At 35.5% G+C, this 19,043-nt stretch overlaps 2 protein-coding genes across 2 annotated transcripts; both read right to left on the bottom strand.

Moving 5' to 3' along the window:
- Nucleotides 1–1,077: 1,077 nt before the first annotated feature.
- Nucleotides 1,078–2,709, bottom strand: LOC136802444 (ras GTPase-activating protein-binding protein 1-like). The gene is made up of 3 exons (XM_067059175.1): nucleotides 2,062–2,709; nucleotides 1,659–1,750; nucleotides 1,078–1,408 (listed from the first exon to the last, which is right to left on the bottom strand). The coding sequence occupies exons 1-3, from the start codon at nucleotides 2,575–2,577 to the stop codon at nucleotides 1,279–1,281; spliced, it is 738 nt and encodes a 245-aa protein (XP_066915276.1). The 5' UTR covers nucleotides 2,578–2,709; the 3' UTR covers nucleotides 1,078–1,278.
- A 1,951-nt stretch (nucleotides 2,710–4,660) lies between these two features.
- LOC136802442 (ubiquitin-like-conjugating enzyme ATG3) lies at nucleotides 4,661–13,809 on the bottom strand. Its single transcript, XM_067059173.1, has 12 exons — nucleotides 13,680–13,809; nucleotides 13,442–13,483; nucleotides 12,702–12,751; nucleotides 12,057–12,127; nucleotides 11,207–11,364; nucleotides 10,180–10,264; nucleotides 9,714–9,745; nucleotides 8,883–9,038; nucleotides 7,950–7,997; nucleotides 7,573–7,652; nucleotides 5,711–5,779; nucleotides 4,661–4,883 (listed from the first exon to the last, which is right to left on the bottom strand). The coding sequence occupies exons 1-12, from the start codon at nucleotides 13,758–13,760 to the stop codon at nucleotides 4,802–4,804; spliced, it is 954 nt and encodes a 317-aa protein (XP_066915274.1). The 5' UTR covers nucleotides 13,761–13,809; the 3' UTR covers nucleotides 4,661–4,801.
- Nucleotides 13,810–19,043: the final 5,234 nt, after the last annotated feature.

The following is a 19,043-nucleotide window of genomic DNA, read 5'->3' as shown; positions in this document are numbered from 1 at the left end:
TAGGCCCGGATTTTGAAAAATTAACAATTTTGGAACCCTTGCTTAATTTACTTTTCATGATATTGAGGGTGTGAAAAAGAGAACCTAATGGGTCACAATTATCCAGTGGGGTGCAATTATGGATTTTTTTTCCAAGTCTCTTTTTAAATCGAGCTCCGAGCGGGAAAACGGTAGAGTTATTTTTTATTAACATCTCTTTTGACAACAAAATAAGAACAAATTTTTTTTTTGTTCAGCGCTCATTTGGTTTTGCACCATCCCTCCCCCTGAGATCCGGAAATAAAAATAATTCAATATCAATAAAATGCTATTTCTAACCAATGTCTGTATCTGTGATTGATTTCAATTACTTCAAAGACGCCGCTTTTTCTTTTTAGATGACATCAAAGAAAGATGATGGGGGTCGGTGCCGCCCGACTTTTAAAAATCAGAAATTACGAGGAAAAATGAAATTCTCCCTAAAAATTGGCAAGTTATGGGTGCTTTTTCGCTCCTTAACAAGCCTTCAGATGTTTTTTACTTAAGTTTCAAGCCTAAGAATGTTCTTAACATGTTCTTATTTTCCCAATTTTTTTATGTATTTTTGTCTATTTTGCTAAGAAATTAGCGGTTTTTGTGCCCTTAAAGCCATAAAATGTTCTTTACTTGCTCTCAAACATTTTGACCATCGAAGCCTTATTTTCTTATAAAAAACGTGTACTCCTTTTATGATTTTTTTTCTCATTATCCTCATCCCTCAAAATTTTAGTTTTACGCTGAAAAACTTGTTTTCGAAAACTTGGCGAATAAGTGATCAAGGTGATTAATCTTCTCGAGTTTCTCTACAATGTCGGTTGTATCGTACCTATGTTTAAACGTAATAAAGTAAAAATGATTGCAAAAACATGACTTGTATTTCGATAAAATAGTTTGTACAAAAAATGGAACAAAATGTAGTCAAGATATTATCACCCTGACTTGTAAAATTACATAATTTCTAAACTTTCCTAAAAAATTCTAAGAAAAATCCATAAAAAATGCCTTCAATTTGCGTTTTTAGACTACACTTTTAAAATAGATGACCAAAGAATCGTTTTACGTTAAAAAATTTTAAAATTGCCCTCCAAAAACAACAATACGTGATCAAATTTGAGGAAAAAATTCGAGTCCCCCAAAAAGCACTATCAAAGAAACTTAACTAAAATTTCACAAGAACTATTTTCATAAAACTAACCTATATATTATTTACAAAACTAGATATCTAAAACAAACGAGATTGATTGACTTGAAACGAATCTTTCAAATATCTTCGGGATGTTTCTTACGAATTGCCGAAGCGACAGCCACGCGTTGTCCACAGATGAAAATCGAACCAGCCGACAAAATTTTCTTGACAGATTTAGAATCAGCAAACGAAACGAATCCATATCTACAAGAAAATAAACGCAATTATATTTATTAAGCAGATAAAGATTAGATTTCCTAGTTCGAAGTTCAAACATTTTTCTAGACACGCCGATGTCGTATTCGAGATTTTTTAGACATTTGCCTTAACTCCAGACTATCACAAGCAGACGTCGCATATTTACACTATTTAGTCAGAGAAATAAATAGGCATCCAATGCCTCTAGGTACCACAGATTTTAATACAAACGCAAGTTTAAGGACGTTTTGCTTACCCTCTAGAGCTGCCTTTGTCATCCATCACGACTTTGGCTTCGGTAACCACTCCAAACTTTTGAAAGAAGTCCACCAAATCTCCTGCTGTGATCTGTAGAAAAAAAGTGATAAAACAATGTCAAGATATGAAATATGAAATAATTAAGTTAGGGCGAAGAGTTGTTGAAAGTCACTTACTTTTTCTGAATTTCATGCGAAATGAAAAACTGTCAATTTGAAACTAGAGTGTAGGGCTGAAGCTGAAATACTTTCCAAAGTGAAACACTTAGGCTTTCGAGGCTTTCTTGTCAACACAAATTTATTAATGCTGTTTCAGAAAAAATAATCCCACCGAAAAGACACGTAACCTAGTGGAATTTTGCTAAGATTTAAACTGACAAAAAAATGAAAAGCTTCTCTTACCGTTTGGTTGAGCGAACCAACAAAAATCTTGTTCCGAAATAAAGTCGCTAAGGTGTACGATTCCGAGACCGTGTCTGGATTGACGTGCGATCGTGTCAGGATGACGGGTTCCGAGTCGTCGGTTTTCGAAGATAATGGTTTCTTACTGTAGTTAATGCGAGGTGGTGAGACAGGTGGAGTGTTTAAGTATTTTGGTGGTGGAATCGTTGGAAGAGTGGGCGGATGTAGCGGAGGAGACGAAGAGGGCGTAGAGTAGAACGAACTCGATTGATAGTCGGACGGAATGTAAACAGGAACGTAGTACGACGGTGGAATCACGGTTGGTGCCGAGTTTCGATTTTGAGAATTGCTGATCGACATGCGAGCAAAACTGCTTTGAATGGTGCAAGTTCCACAATCCGTTGTTTGTGGTGGCTGTCGAGGTTTATGGAGATGAGGTTGGTTACGTAAAGTAGGGTCGAATGGTGGCCAGAATGGATCCAGCGGCTCCAAGTGATGTTGGGTTGAAGTTGCCATAATCTTCGTTCGACAAATGAGATTCTTCAACAACACGATGTAGATAAAATATATCGATAGAGTATTTAAGAATATTTGCAAGTAGTAGTCTTCGTTGAATGCTGCAAATAATCTGATTTACTTTTCAAAGTTGCCACGAGCTTTTATATGGACTGAAGCCTGAGTACTAGACTAATACAATTCCCATTCATTTGATTGGCTAATTTTACATATTTCTTCTTTCTCTTTCTCGGTGTGACGACAAAGAAAATCATTCGAAATGTATGTCTAGTCACACAATGAAAAAGAGACATGAATTGTCTCTTCCGAATTTTTTCCTTTATTTTGCTTTTATTCATTTGTTTACATTTAAGAGACGGGGGTTCTTAATGACTGTATTTCTATTTTCGGTAAGAACTTACTTCTTTCCAAATAAATTCTTTCGTGGAAACCATGTGGAAACTTATTGCCCGTAACGGGGGGAGTATAAAATTTGGGTGTGGTCGTTTTGCATTTCAGAAATAAATTAAAGAAATGTTCTGAATTCCCGTCTCAGTAATTACTAGACTAACAGACAAAATTTGATGTAGCAAAATCACGTCGGGAGTATTTAACAAAGAGATCTCGTGACTGTCTAAGACAATAAAAAAGAAATTTATGTCCATGTCCTAAAAAAAATAGACTTGGCAATCAGGGAGTTTCTAAACGTCGATCAGAATGGCGACCACGACCAGCGACCAGATAAATTTGGGTTACCGAGTTTTTTCCCTTTCACCAACGTAGAGTGTCTTTCCTAATCATTTGAATTATATCATATTGAAAAGTAAGCTCACCCCTGTCTCATCTATTTAAAGGGGATTTAAAAGTCACTTGCCAAATACGTACGCAACCATTTCGACGCTCTTGGAGTTTGATTATGGTGTCAATTTCTATCCTTTTGTATTATCAGCATCAAAATAATTAGTGGCACAACATTTTTTGAAAATGGTTTGAGAAGCTTTGTATTTCATCATCTGATTGTTATTTCTGTCGAAATTAGTCATCTTGTCAGCATAAAGACAATAGAATAATTAAATAGATTCATACCTCTAAAACTGGCCTTCCCAATTTTTTCCTACTGACAAGTTCTATCTATTCATACTAAAGGCTTCTCATTCAACATAATTAAAATATTTGGGTTTAACAAAGCCTACAAACATCATACTTAATGGGACATAACAGTACTTGCGAAATTTGTAAACAAACTGTATGCAGCGGATACAAAATCAAAACAAATGTCACATGTCAAAATAAAAAATAAGACCAAATATGGTTAATTTTGATTGTTCAATTGTTTTGCAGGTTTTTTTTGGACACGTGATTTTAATTGTATTCTCTTTAATGACACGTTTACATTTTACTACTTTAATGTCCCTTTAATGACCCTGTCAATATTTTTGTCAAATAGTATCACTTTGTCAAGAAAATGACTGGTTACTTCAAAGGTCACTTTTTAGTATTCTTAATTTAAACATTCTCTACGGTGGAAAGAGCAGATAAACTCGATAGTCCAAATTTATCTGGTCGCTATTTCTGGTCGATGTTTAGAAACTCCCTGGCAATCAGTTCAAAAACTTAGAAATTGAAATCGTGTTTCAATACCTCACGAACTTGGATCAAATACATTAAATTGGAGAAAATCTTTCTGAAAAGAAAAAAAAGAAAAGAAAAAAAGAAAAATAGAAGAAAAAGAAGGCCTTTGAAAAAACGCTTGAAGAATCGTCATTCGATTTCAAATTTCTAGAACGCAAAAAATCCTCCCAAAGTCCCAAATTGGATCATCAAAAATCATGTAATAAATTCAAAATGTCATGATATATTGACAGTTTCATCAAATTATTAAAAAAAAGCGCGGAGACGGTAAAGCATGAAATGAAATTTTAAAAAGAACTGAAAATCAAAAATTATTATTTTTTAGTTAAATAAAAGCTGAAAAAATTTAGCCAAAATGGATCATCAAAAAACATGTAATAAATCCAAAATGTCATGATATATTGACAGTTTTATCAAATTATTAAAAAAAGGGCGGAGACGGGAAAGAATGAAATGAAATTTTAAAAAGAACTGAAAATCAAAAATTATTATTTTTAGTTAAATAAAAGCTGAAAAAAATTACGATTGTCAAAAATACAATTTCATTAGAATAATTTATATATTATCTTCTTGAGAAGGCGCGTGGGTGGTGCGGGCGTACGTGTATGGTTGTTTACATAGCAAAATGTCGAGTATAGTCATACTCGATCGTTGGAATTACTGCTTGTACGAATTTCAAAAATACAAGAATGTACCTGTGAAAAAAAAAACAGGAGAGCGGTTTCAGATTTCAATTGAAATACAAAACGTAAATTAATGTGTCACATGGCGTCAGATTGGCAGTTGCTCCCCCGCCCCCCAAAAAAAAACATTAAAAAGACTGAGGAGGCGAAGGCGTTTTATGTTTTTTCTGAGCATTCTGGTTTAGTTTGAATTTTTACGATTTCTTAATATTTGGAGTTTTTTCTGAGCTCTTTGACCTTTCAAAATAATAATTTTCGAAAAACCTAAAACAGAAAACCTTTTTCGTCTGGTCAGAGGCAGTCTACATAAGAGACCATAAGAATTAAAAAATTATATAAAAAAAGTAACTTTCCAGGATATCAAATCGGGGAGTTTTCAGAAGTCCGACACTGTCTAGTCCGACCTCAAAAAAGTCGGACAATACATTTGACGGTTGCATTAGTTTTCCAAAACAGATTTTGTCCGACAACGAGTGATAGAAAGAATTAGTGTTTCAGCAAAAACAACAGCAGAATGCTGTACAAATAATTCTTTATTTCCTGAGAAATATCAGAAATATAAGTGATATGTGTTGACTTTGAGTTGAAAAATGTATAATTATGAAAAACATCTTTGAAATATATTTTAATTATTCAACTGTTCTATTTAATGAAATCTACAGTAGTTCAAATTCAACTTAAAAAAAACGGCGGCAAAGAAATGGAAAGTGCTCATGCCGGCAAATGCCGACATTTGCAAAGAAATCGAAAGCGTCCATATCGGCATATGTGCCGTCATCGGCAGTTAAAGGGTAAGGTATGGCCGACTGTGCGAGTATAAAATTTAAAACAAAACTCACATATGAACACCAATATCACCGCCGCCATCTTGGACTGTGGAAATAATCTTCTTCATTACCTCCGCGTGTCTAAAAATACAAACAAAAGCTGAAATTTAGATATGTTTCATTAGGGGTTTAACTTTTTTTTACACCGGCGAATGACTAAACAAAAATCTTATTCTTGCCAATTACATATTCTACGCCGGCAAATCCCACGTATGCGATTGAAATATTAAGACCATAAATTGCACTTTGTTCCGTGTCGACCTTTTTTTGCCAGGCTTATATAGATGTTGCCATGCTAATCAGAATGCAAAGAAAGGAAAAATCCATTGGAATGCTTCCGTTTAAACTCCAAGGAGAGTCTGATTATTCCGACACAGATTCACTCAAAAGGCCATGGCTCCTTAAGATAATATACCCAAGTTGGCGCACCGCTTTGATCTTTTTTATCCAGACTTAGGATGAATATTGAATGAGCTTTTGAGTGCGGTGACTGGCTAAAGCAAAACAGTCGCACCAAAATCAACCAATCATAATCTTAATCATAATCTTAATCATAAAACATTAAACGCGCTTAAAAGCGCTTTCACTTTCGTTTTCAAGCAAAAAGGTACGCGTTTTTGAATGTTTCGACAAGGAATTATTATAGACACTGGAAAAACAACTGGCGGATTTTTGCCAATTTCTCATGTACAAGGCCTTGTCCGCAGTAATGACATTATTGTTCACCCTCCTTCCACCATTAAATGATTTTTCGTAGTATTTTTATTGCAGTTTCTCATCAAAGAGCACTTACCCAATTCCCAAAAGAGACTTTAAGCTTTCCTCTGAGATTCAAACTCAGCTACTTAATTGCTAATGATATATCGTTATGACGTTTTATATTGCGAGAAAGATGCAAAAACACGTTTTGTATAAGAAATTGAATATTGACACCAGAAATTTTCAAACTTCAAGCTTAAAAAACCCACCGTGCCACCACGTGCCACCAAAAGATTTTCATACCACAGTGGAGCTATGAGACTCCCGTCTAATATAGGTCAATCTCAGCTCTTCTCGGAGAATCATTAGAAAGATATTCCCAATTTAAAATTTCGTGTCATTGGGCTTTTCCAGAAAAAATCCATTCATGGGGGGTGGAGGATGAATTGTCCAGGGGGTAAATTCCAATGTCCAGGGATAATTTTTTGTGTCCATGGGGTTGATTTGATGTTTGTCCAGGGGTATAACCCGTGTTTAAAATCAAAATGTCCAGGGGAAATTCATGAAAAAAATAATATATCCTCCACCCCCCATGAATGGATTTTTTCTGGAAGAGCCCAATAAGCATTTTGTTTGATTTTTCTCGTCTGATGATGTTTTACTCACACCAGATTTCATAAATGTATCCGCTTTGTATTCTAGCATTTATTTTCAAACTTTTGGCCAGCAAAAGTACAAATAGAATAAGTTAGAGAACTTTTTAAAAATAAGAGTATTAATCATTTTTCAAAACCAGAGTCCTTCGAGCCTGTCATTGCGCAGAATGGATGATCTGCTATATTAGTTTTTTTCCACGCCGACAGATAGGGAGGGAGGGAGGGCTAACCGAAAACGAAAATTCTTACACAAAATTCTTAGTTTCTAAACGTTTTACCGCCTATTAATTGTACAAAATTTTCGAAACCAAGGTGACTCTAGGAGCCACCTTGAATTCTTAATTAAAAAATCACGGTATTAAAAATTCCGCTTTTGAATTTTTCTTCTGCCAGGACCATGAATTTCAAACTCGATATCTGTGGAAATTTCATGGTCGTGCGATTAATTTATTTTTAACCAGAATCACTAGATTCAGTCTAAGAAAAAGATTACAAGCGAGGGTGTGAAAAACTGCATACTTGCAAGGATGAATAGACGCCATGGGTGGTGGTGGTAAATGAGGGTGGGCTTCGATCGTCACTGTTTTATTCACGTGGTCCTGGAGAAGAAATGAAATATTAAAGGTAACAGGAGATATGTATATACGAGTCCTGATTTTACCTGTTACAGTCAACTCTCGCTTATTCGTATCTTTCTATAAAATTGTTTTCTATTACGCCTACACCCCAAAGAAAGTGTAAACAAAAAAGTATTGTTTTCGTAATCATCGGAAGAATTTATCAATTTCTTAATGATAATTGGTCATTTCATATTGGTAGCTGACGACCATTTTGAAGAACGTCAACCGGTATTCCTATACAAAAAAACATGTTCAAAATTAGAATCCTTTTCTCACCTGGCTGATATCGTCATACATTTGATCTATGGTGAGTGGCTTTCTAGTCTAAATGAAAACAGAAATATCAAATTAGGGAAGATACTTAAAGTGCGAGGGAATTTAAAGTCGTAGTGTTTCGACTGTCTAGATTTCTTCGCATCCTCTAACGAGAAAGTTTCATTGTATATGTGAACTATAGAGGTCTACACTATCGATTGTTTTGCTGTACTTATTTTTCAGTGATGGTCATGCGAGTGTGAACACTTACGAATGGATGATTAGGGAAAGCAATGATTATAAAACAAGAAGCCAATACATCTAAAAACATTTTACGTCAAAATAATCTCAGATGTATTTTAACATTTGAAGTCATTCGAAATGGGTAAACTTGAAGCCAACCTATGATAGCTTTTGTAGCCTACATTCAACAGGCTATTGGTAACAAAGCCTGCTTTAAGATATCAGCTTTGCTTCCGGAGAAAATATTCTTCAGTTTTCGTCTTAGATACAATAGCGAGGTTAAGCAAGTGTTTATTTAGACCGGTCAATGCGATATCGTAGGCCTGTACATAAGATTTCACTTGCATGGTTTGCTTTGGCAAGTTATGAACAGGCCTACGGTATCGCACTTTACGGTCAAAATAAACCCGTGCTTAACCTCGCTAATGGGGATATTTTGGGCAGGCACACCTGCTTTGTTCCCGGTATTTCTAGAACACTGCTAAGGCGCGAAAGAAAGCCGTCGAATACCCAAGCTTACAAGCCGATAATTACCCTCGCATATTTCACTTAGTTCCTCATACAATTAAATATTATATATCATATTGTAAACGTCAGCTAGGTTGAAGTATTTTGCTCTAGGTGGTTAGTATCAAAAAGTGTTCGTATCGAAAAACAAAGGAAATAAAAAGCAATTTGATGCTCTAAAATATGAAATCAATAAAAACGTACTTCGTTGTATCCGAAAAGCCATAGTCGTGGCGTCTGATAATATTTGTCGTATGTGACGTTCAAATCGTACGTTCTGGTCTGTAAAATACCATCTTTTGTACTTGCAGCTGCTTCTTGCATAGTGTCTTTCGTCGTATTCGTTGTGGATAAAGTTGCCTGGTGTGAAAAGGAAAGAACCGTTTATAAACCGTCGTCAATTCCTAAAATAAACTCTTACTAAAAATTTCAATATCTTTTTGAACGGACTTTAGACAGGAGACCCGTCATGTATTTTTATAATATGATATAAACAGAACGGGTTTGACCTATGAGGCAGATTTTTGCATTAAAAAATTTGGTGTGAAATTCGAATTAAATGCTGTAGAACAAGTTTAGAAAGTCCAGTTTTTGTGTGTGACCAGTGAAATAAAAGCAAAATTTGATTGGCTATGTTTTCATCTGTCATTTGAAGCTGGAAAAATTCAAACTCTTGCCTTTCATTTCGGTATCAGTATATAAAAGAAGAAATAATGACATGGATCTCCAGGCTGCCGGAGCTGTGGTAATAATTTCAAAGAGGCTCTTGGTTTCGGGGATTAAAGGTTTTTTTTTACATAAGTGTTCACGTTTCATATCAGACATATATTTCATATCGTGTCTCCCTATTGTTAGATTATGCTGATATAAGCAATAAATGTTTTTCTTTTCCTCTTTCTGACCAAACTTGCTCCACATTCGTGTCAATGTGAAAAAAAGCTTGTGAATTAAAATTGTTGAGTAAGTAAACGATATCACTCTTATTTAAAAACAAAACCTTTAAATTAGATTTTAGAAAACAAAATCATCACTTACAGCGTCTTCTAACATGCCAGCTTCTTCAAAAGCTAAAACAAGAAAGTACTTGAAATAAAAATAGGGCATTTTTAAAGTCTCAAGCGGTTTTAATGAAATAGTACACCAGCTAAAGAAGTTTTATAGTCACATTTAAAAAATAATTTTTTGACCACACACATTACTGTAATCCTGAAAGAAGCATTTGACTGCATAAAAACCGTTGTCTTCGCCAACCAATACAGTTTGACCGAAAGCTCGGACGAGCAAGTTTTAATAAACATTAGACAAGACAGGACGAGAAACCTTCTCCTCGACTGCTTGATCAACCAACCAACCAGACAGAATTAATCAAGATTTGATGAGAAATTTTTCGCATATGCCTCGATCAGCCAGCGAGAATCAAGAAATATTTGAAGAGAAACTTCCTCAATCATGCCTCGATGAACCAGACAGAATGAAAAGACTTTTGAGTGAAGACTTTTACCTTCCATGTCCATTGCATCATCGTCATCTTCATCTTCGTCATCGTCATCATCATTGGATGGTGCCGCCGCTGCTGGTGGCGCTGGCTGAAAGAATAGATAAAAGCTCCAGAATTTCAAATACTGTAACTGACCTTTATATCACTTAGACCAAACTATGTCCGCAACCTTTGATGGCAGTTTTTAGAAAACTGATACCTTAGTAGTAGGGCCAATTTTTTTTCGGACACTTTGGTGTGATTTTCGGACAAATACGACGGTCTCAGGCAAAAATCATAGGGTGAAAAATTAATAAAAATTTTAGCTTGAGAAAACGGAGACCTGTTGTATATTTTTGGAAAGCTCTCAAAAAATTAAGATTAGTGATATATTGCGAGTATAGGTGATTTCAGTACCTAACTCGAGATATTGAGCTTCCGAAAGCGCAAAAACTGAACAAAACAGCTGTTTCTGGCTGAAAAGCACTGAAAAACACTGTTTTTAAGGATTAATATCTCGAGTTAGGTAAAGAAATCACCTATATTCGCAATATATCACTAATCTCAATTTTTTTAGAGCTTCCAAAAAATATACAATAGGTCTCCGTTTTCTAAAGCTAAAATTTTCATTAATTTTTCACCCTATGATTTTTGCCTGAGACCGTCGTATTTGTCCGAAAATCACACCAAAGTGTCCGAAAAAAAATTGGCACCCAAGTTATTTTGATTCCCCTACCCCTTAGCTTTCCAAAAATGTATAACAAGTGCTTTGACTAAAAAAGTCGAGCGACCTCAAAAAAACGAACAAATTTCCCCCTACTATAAGGGGGAAAAGGGTAGTTTAGTTACCACGTATTGATGTGACAGTCCTTGTAGATTTGAGGAATTTCATTTAAAGACCAATACATTTGACAAAGATTTCCTCTGGAAAAATGAGGCTTCAGATTTTGTCAAAGAGACTTAAAAACAGTTATTTGCTTAAACCTAACACTCGCAATTTTACCAAGAAAAAAATCAAAAAGATTCACAAACTATGCGTAAATTAACAAACCTTCATTTCTTGGTCATCAGTGGATGCTGGTTCATTTAAATTGCTGACGTCAACATTATGATGCGTATCCACCCAACCACCATCACCGTCTCCTTCCTCGATAATTTTCTCATTTTCCAACACATATTCCATCTGGTGGCATCGCTTGTAACAAGGAACTGAATTGAGAAAAAGTCGTGATAAGTTTGAAAGGTTTTAATGTTTGGCCCAAAGCATAACACTTATATAAGTGGACTCTCGCTAATTTGTACCGAAACTTCTATCATTCGAATCTTGCTATAATTTGAACTAATTCACAGTCCCCGACAAAGGGAAACCCTCGTAAAATACTTTTTATCAGTCAAATCTTTCTGTAATTCGAACAAACTAGATTCCCCGTTCGACTTCGAATTAGCGAGAGTAAAGTATACTCCATTTTTTGCGCCAACACTTGCTACATGAGACTGAAAACCGAGGATTTTTTTTATTACTATTTTTAAAAATACAGGGACAAAAGATACAGCTGACGCTCCAATTCAGCATTCTGCTATTCGATAAGCTTTATCATTCGATGAAAATCCAACTCCTCTGGAAAATCGAATTATTGGAGAGCGTCAAGAGTATTCAACGGTCTAAAGGATTATACAAGAATCGACGTTTTGATTTAAATGGCTAGAAGGTACAAGATAATGGTCTTTTTTATAGCCAAGCTATAAAGCCAACAATAAAGCCTTTTGTATTTTGATATCTTTTAATCGACAGTCTTTTTTCATAATTGACAACGTAAAAATATTCTCTTATTTAGTTGATTAAACAAACAAAAAAGATATTTCAAAGCTTTCATTTTTTAAGGAATTTAGAATAAGCCTACCATTTTTAGTTGTTAAGAATTGCTTATCAGCAGGTAAATATGATTTTCGTTTCGATTCTTCACCAGCGGCCCTTGAGAAAATAGGAAAAGAATCAATTGTAATATGTAATTCGTGTTACATTTTATTTAAATTATGGTATTTTGATAGGTAGATAATTTGCACTTATTTTTTCAATTAAAAATAACAAAAATAAAACCAGACAAAGGAGACAAAAATTTTAAGCAAAATAGTTTGAGTGAAAAGTAGGCAACCGGATGTGACTGTTTCCACTAAAAAAAATTGCCAGTGGGGAAAAAATAGGAATGACTAGTTATTTTACAACTCTATTTCTACAAAGTTAAAAATAAATACAGTGAAGAAACCTTGTTTCTGATATAAAAAATGACCTATTTCCACAGTGAATGAGTTATCCCCATATTCTAGTGTTTATTCATGTTGGTAGTACACAGTACTGACGAGTCCCATTAAGCACAAAATGCATATTCTGCTCTGTCACCTAATCTCCTTATAGAAGATAGTTGGACAGAAATCTTAGTTAGAGTTTATTCTATTATTCATGGTATGATCAAACACAATTATAGAAAATATCGGAAAGCCCAGAACGAGGTTACCCAGGCAGTAACACAAGAAAGTGTGTGTCTTACCAATGCCAAGTTGGACAATGATGAACAAGATAATCACCAGCCGCAACAAACTGAATGGATATGAAAAAAAATAACAAGATTGCTATAATTGTTGGATAATGAAAAACTCTTTTTGTTGTTTGTAAAAATGAGTACAGCCTTTAGTGCCACACATAGCTTCAGCCAGGTTTCTAGCTCCCCCCAACAAAGTATGGTCCCCCCAACAAATTGCCTCGTGCTAGGTCCCCTATATATGCGAGTACAGTAAGACTGATAAATGAAAACTAAATTTTACTTGTATTAATATTTATGTTTACAAATCTTTTGCTTTTTATATTTGATTTAATAGTAAGATAAGAGATCTTTCGAAATTAGCTGAACAGCCCCCGGAGTCTCAGTCAGATCATCAACTCCCCCCCAACAATCTAGGTCCCCCCAAATATTTTGGTAATTTTAGCCCCCAGGTTCTTAAAGGGCCAAAATATTTCTTAGCCCCCCAAAAAATAAGGGGGGGGGGCTGATGCTATGCCACAGCACTGTATGAGATTTCCCCTTATTATACAGTATAAACCCTGATACTATTGAGTGATCACATCCTATAAACTCAAATCGAAGAACGTGAATTCTTTCAATTTGATCATATAGGTTGAACTACATCATCGAACAAAACTAAAATATTTTTTTTACGTGTTGCAAATACAGAAGATAAGCAGCGTTTGGCAGTTCTATATTGTGGACTTTTCCAGCCTAAAGTATCTTACCTCTTCTGGTGTTATGACTCCTGTTTCACGAAACTTTGATTCCTGAAAAATTGGACATGTTATTATATAATCAAACATTTAATAAAACCCAGTACTCTCATCTTGAAAGGCATCCTTTAAAACTTCCAGAATTGATGTGTGATAAATTTCTTCATTTCTCTAAAGTAATGTTTTATACTATAGTAAACAATATTTTTTCACTATTTAAAATTGATTTTTATTATTAAAAATAGGATACCTTTAGAACGGGAGTCATGTATTCTGCCACTCCCAATGCTTTGCTCTTGACTGCATTGTATGCATTTTGTAAGGCAGCCATTTTTAAAGATGTGTTTTTTTTTCTCTCACTAAATTATTAACTAAAAGATAAAAATAATCAATCGAACTTCATTTGCCACAAAGATGCATACACCTTGGATCATAGTATTCAAGACAGTTGTAAAACTACAACTTTCATCCCTAATTAGATGCTCTGAAATAATCAAGGAGGTCATATCATGAAATAAAAACTTGAAGCTGGTTTATATGTTTTCAAAAAATTACGTTACCCTGAACCTTAACCCTATCAATACTAGGCTTTTAGCGGCGGTTTAGAACTTAACTTTTGATCTAGTTGGTCTTTTCTGATGAAAAATGGCACACAAGATCCTTGTCATATAAGTTAACTTTTGACAAAACATTTTTTTGATGACGTCACTCGTCATGCCTAAAGTGTAGAAAAAATAAAAAAATCTCCTTTGCTCTTTCAAAGAGCCATTGTAAACTAACAAAGCCTTTAGAGAAAAGCTCCCTAAGCTTAAAAAATTTCAACAAACTATGGTTTGAACGATATAAATATTTGGCATAAAATATAAATTTACACTGAAAATGTGTCAATTTTTATGACATCTTACTGTCAGAAATGTCATCATGCTCAAGGTGTGTAAATTTTTAAGTGTCAATTTTTTTTTATTTTGAAGCAAAATAAAAGTTAGGAATTTAAAGAGAATTTCATGTCAAAAGTTTTATTATTTCAGGAGCTATTAGCATTAGTTTAACCTCACCGGACAGAAAAAGCCCTCTCCCCTAGTACTTAAATGTCAAGAAAAGGCTAATTGTTGAAAATGGCAGGAGTTGTTTCGATAGGGCAAAAGTATGGATTGCCCCCGTTCTCCGAAGATGGAGACTTTGAACATTGGTTACATGAAATTGAAATGTGGCAGTTAGTAACCGATTTAGCTAAAACAAAACAAGGACCTATGTTGTATCTCAGTTTATCCCCGAAGGTTCTCCAAGCATGTGCAACATTAACGAAAGAACAGCTAAACGTCGAAGAGGGTTTAGATGTGCTTATAACCAAATTGAGGGAACTCTATGCAGTGTCAAAAGATCAGGCAATGTTTACTGCATACGAACAATTCGAAACGTTTCAAAGAGATACGAGTATGAATATCACAGAATATATCAATCAGTTTGAACAACTCAATCATAAACTGAAAACTTATAAGATTGAGTTACCATCGACAGTACTAGCTTATCAATTGTTGAAAAATGCTAATTTACCAAAAAGTAAACGTGATTTAGCCAGAGCCACTATTGCAGAACTGAAGTATGGAGATATGAAACGGCAGATTAAAGCTATTTACGATTTGTGTACGGCTGATGATAAAACGACTGAAGATACATCAGATATTTTAGTTGAAAATGAACAAGCATATTATTCTTGTAACAATTATTCTGCTAATCGAGGACGAAATTTTCGAGTTAATCGATATCGTGGACGTGGAGGAGCTAACTATCGAGGATCCCGTCAAGAGGACAGTCGCGCTCCTCAAGCACAGTCATCAACTCATTATAAAAACTGTCCAGATGAAAATGGTAACCCTACTCGTTGTAAAAATTTGTGGTTCAATCTATCATTACTACCGTGACTGTCCGGATGCAGATAAAAAGGACTTATCATTACAACATTTGAAAGTTATTTACGCAAGAAAGTGGAGTCGAGTTATGTTTTCTTGAGCAGATGGTATCAGAAACATTAAGTTGTGCAGTTATTGATCCAGGTTGCCCTTCAAATGTATGCGGAAAGAATTGGTTAAATTGCTATCTCAATTCGATACCAAATCGCGAAGACGTAACAGAAACAAAAAGTAAGAAGTCGTATCAATTCGGTCCTAGTCAAGTTTATCAATCATTGAAGAAAGTAAACATTCCTATTAACATCGGTGGAAAACCAGGGCATATCCTTACAGATGTAGTCGACTGTGAGGTACCTCTCTTACTTTCCAAGCATAGTATAAAGGAAGCCGGTGGACAACTTGATTTTGTTAAAGACACGATAACTCTTTTCGGTACAGAGATAAAACTTCAACACACTTCAAGCGGACATTATTGTATTCCTATTTCGCCAAAGCAGATTCTTGTCAATCGTAATATCGCACCTGAAGCACCAATTGAGTTATATCTTACAATAAATGATTTAAACACAAAGTCGAAAGAGGAGAAAAAGTCTATTGCTGTTAAGCTGCATAAACAGTTTGGACATCCGTCATCAAATCTAAACACAAGGAGGTGATAGTTGACGAAATCTTGAAACACTGGGTTGCTATTTTCGGTTCACCACAATCAATCTTTGTTGACAATGGAGGAGAGTTTAACAATGAACTGCTTCGTGACGTAGCAGAACTTTTAGATGTATCGATAGCTTCAAAAGCTGCTGAATCACCATGGTCAAATGGGGTAGTCGAGAGACATAATGCCACTCTAGGAAACATGATCCACAAAATTGTTGCTGATACTCAGTGCTCCATACAGAATGCACTTGTTTGGGCTGTAAGTGCGAAAAATGCTTTGTCCAACAACTTGGGATACAGTCCTAATCAACTAGTCTTCAGCCGTAACCCAAATCTTCCGTCCACGTTAACATCTCAGTTACCAGCCCTTCGAACGAAAACGTCAAGTGAATTTGTTGCTGAACATTTGAATGCTCTTCACTCTGCTAGAAGGGCATTTATCCAAGCTGAATCCAGTAAAAGAATCAAAACAGCGCTATCACTTCAAACACGAACAACAACGAGCAAAGAGTTTAATAATGGAGATACAGTCTATTACAAACGAAATTCAGACAAGGACTGGCATGGTCCAGGTACCATTATCGGAATTGAAGGAAAAGTTGTTGTTGTGCGTCACGGAGGAAGTGTTCTACGAGTCGGGATCATTACCAAAGGAGATACTTATCGTACCAGATGAAGATGAACAACCACAAGTACCCATTCCAGAGCTATTAGACATCGATATTGTTAGTAATGAAACAGTTATGATTCCAGTTGAAAACCCGATCGCAGAACCTAAGCTTACTAAACCTGACAAAAGGATACCAGAGATCCAAACAGTTGATTGAAACGACGCATCCGGTGGGAGATAAGAAAAAAACTGATCGTAGAAATAAAAGTAACTCTCAACAAATTCAGCTTCCTCGTATTGGACAACAATTTTTGTTCATTGACCCAGAGATAACAATAGGGAAGAAAAGTTTACCACTGTTAATCGTGCTGGAAAAGCTAATGGCATTGGTTTAATGTTAAAAATTTAGTGTCAGTGTTATTAAGTGCTTTGATTTTGAAAATATTCAATGGCAGCCAGTTGAAGAAGAAGTCCTTTACAGTTCCAGTAACAACCCTCAAGTATTAGCAGCTAAACAAAAGGAACTAGAGAAATGGACCGAGTACAATGTCTATGAAGAGGTTGACAATGGAGGTCAAGAGACAGTATCCACCAGAATGGGTTATTACCGAGGAATCCAGAGGAATCTGACAAGGACACCAACACCGTGAAAGCAAGGTTAGTTGCTCGTGGTTTTGAAGAAATCAATACTGAAGTTCGTACTGATTCCCTAACTATCTGTAAGGAAAACCTTCGTCTCGTATCAACAATTGCCGTGAGCAATTCGGGGAAAATACACTCTATGGACATTAAAGCTGCTTTTCTGCAAGGGTGTCCAATTAATCGCGAAGTATTCATTCAACCGCCAAGAGAGGCGAATACCTCAAAACTTTGGAAATTGAAACGTACTGTTTACGGTTTAAATGATGCCCCTCGCTCGTGGTATCTTAAAGCTGCTGAGGAACTAGTTAAAGCTGCCCACAAGAAGCAAATATGACCAAGCGTTATTCTTTTGGAGAAACAAAGGAAAGCTTCAAGGTGTTTTATGTTGTCATGGCTAAGCAAAGAATCGTTTTCAACTTTCCAGTACCTAGGATTGGACATCAACCAGACAGGAGAGTTTGTAGCAATGCATCAAAATGACTACATTAAGACACTTCAACCTATTGAATTGAAAGATACACAGCCCTGTGAATTCAGACAAAATCATATCGGCACGTAAGTGCCGACCAAAACCGGCCGTAGGCCGGCAAAATTTTGCCGACCTAGAGGTTATTTAAGGTCGGCAAAGCCGTCCTAAGTAGCTTGTTTAGGTCGGCAAAGACAATAAATTTCCTACAGTTAGTTAACTATCATTAATAATTGTGTTAATAAGTTTTATGTTTTATAAAGAGAATGGAATGAGGCTCGATTATCATGTGTTATCAAATGATAACACAATTAGATTAACCTAACAAATAATATTTTTCCTCTTTAGGTCGGCTTTGCCGACCCAAAACATTTCTTTTGTCGGCACGCTGACCTAGAGTGTAAATCACGTCGGCAAATAAAAGCCGACTTCAGCTCAAGTTACGTCGGCTTTCAGGTCGGCATTGCTGAATGCCGACCTGGATTCACAGGGCTGGATACATCAAAAGGTAATCTTACTCAAGAGGAAAAGTTACAACTGAAAGCTTTAATTGGACAGATAAGATGGGTGTCAAAACAAACACGCCCTGATTTAGCTTTTGCGTCGTGTGATTTAAGTAATCGTGTTAAAGATGGTACAACAGATGACATACGGTTAGCGAACAAGTATCTTCGAAAGCTTCAAAATTCAACTGCTCAGATCCACTTACCTAATATTGCATAGTGTCCTCCCCCCCCTTTATAAAGGGGGGGGAACCAATTTTCCAATTTTGAATGGGTGAGGGGGGAAAATGAAAATTTGAATAGTAAAGGGGGGAAAAAAAAGAGGGGGGAAAACATCGATAGTTGGCAAATTTGGTGGGGGGAAGTGTGAAGTCACTTCAACTTTATCTCAGCAACCAAGGTCAGTCCACATGATATCATGTGATTATATCATGATTGAAAAATTAACCAATTTTCGTTCTATTTTGTCTAGTATTCCTTTTGCAGCAAAATTTTACGTTTGTTTCAGGTTGAAATTTGAGAAATTTATATCGGTATATGGGGGAGAAATGATATTTTCAGAATTTTCTGGGGGGAAAGCAAAAAAGAGAGGGGAAACTAAAAAACTGAAAAGTTATAGGTGGAAAAAAAAGAGGGGGGAGATTAAAAAAAATCAAGAATTTGGTGGAACCATTGGTGAATTCATTAATGAAGCATTCAAACAGTAATCAAACTTTATTTGAATCTTCAGTTCGATTACATCTATTGTTTGATTGTCCCTGATTCGATAGAATTCAATCGTTCGATTGTTTAATAGGTTTGATTTGCATCTAACGAGTCTAATATCCTC

The sequence above is a fragment of the Clytia hemisphaerica genome, unplaced genomic scaffold (genome assembly GCF_902728285.1).
Source record: "Clytia hemisphaerica strain Z4C2 unplaced genomic scaffold, Clytia hemisphaerica genome assembly, whole genome shotgun sequence".
NCBI classification, from domain to species: domain Eukaryota; kingdom Metazoa; phylum Cnidaria; class Hydrozoa; order Leptothecata; family Clytiidae; genus Clytia; species Clytia hemisphaerica.
Note: the sequence above shows the minus strand (reverse complement) of the source record. Positions and strands in the feature narration are given on the sequence as shown.

Bases quoted from the DNA above. Each gene is read 5' to 3' on its own strand.
- LOC136802444 (XM_067059175.1), bottom strand. From the start codon at position 2,577: ATGGCAACTTCAACCCAACATCACTTGGAGCCGCTGGATCCATTCTGG. The intron at 1,751-2,061 runs GTAAGAGAAGCT...TTTTTTCTACAG, and splicing joins TTGGTTCGCTCAACCAAACG to ATCACAGCAGGAGATTTGGT. The intron at 1,409-1,658 runs GTAAGCAAAACG...ATTTTCTTGTAG, and splicing joins GACAAAGGCAGCTCTAGAGG to ATATGGATTCGTTTCGTTTG.
- LOC136802442 (XM_067059173.1), bottom strand. From the start codon at position 13,760: ATGGCTGCCTTACAAAATGCATACAATGCAGTCAAGAGCAAAGCATTG. The intron at 7,998-8,882 runs GTACGTTTTTAT...GTTTTCATTTAG, and splicing joins GGCTTTTCGGATACAACGAA to ACTAGAAAGCCACTCACCAT. The intron at 4,884-5,710 runs GTGAGTTTTGTT...TTTTTTTCACAG, and splicing joins GGTGATATTGGTGTTCATAT to GTACATTCTTGTATTTTTGA.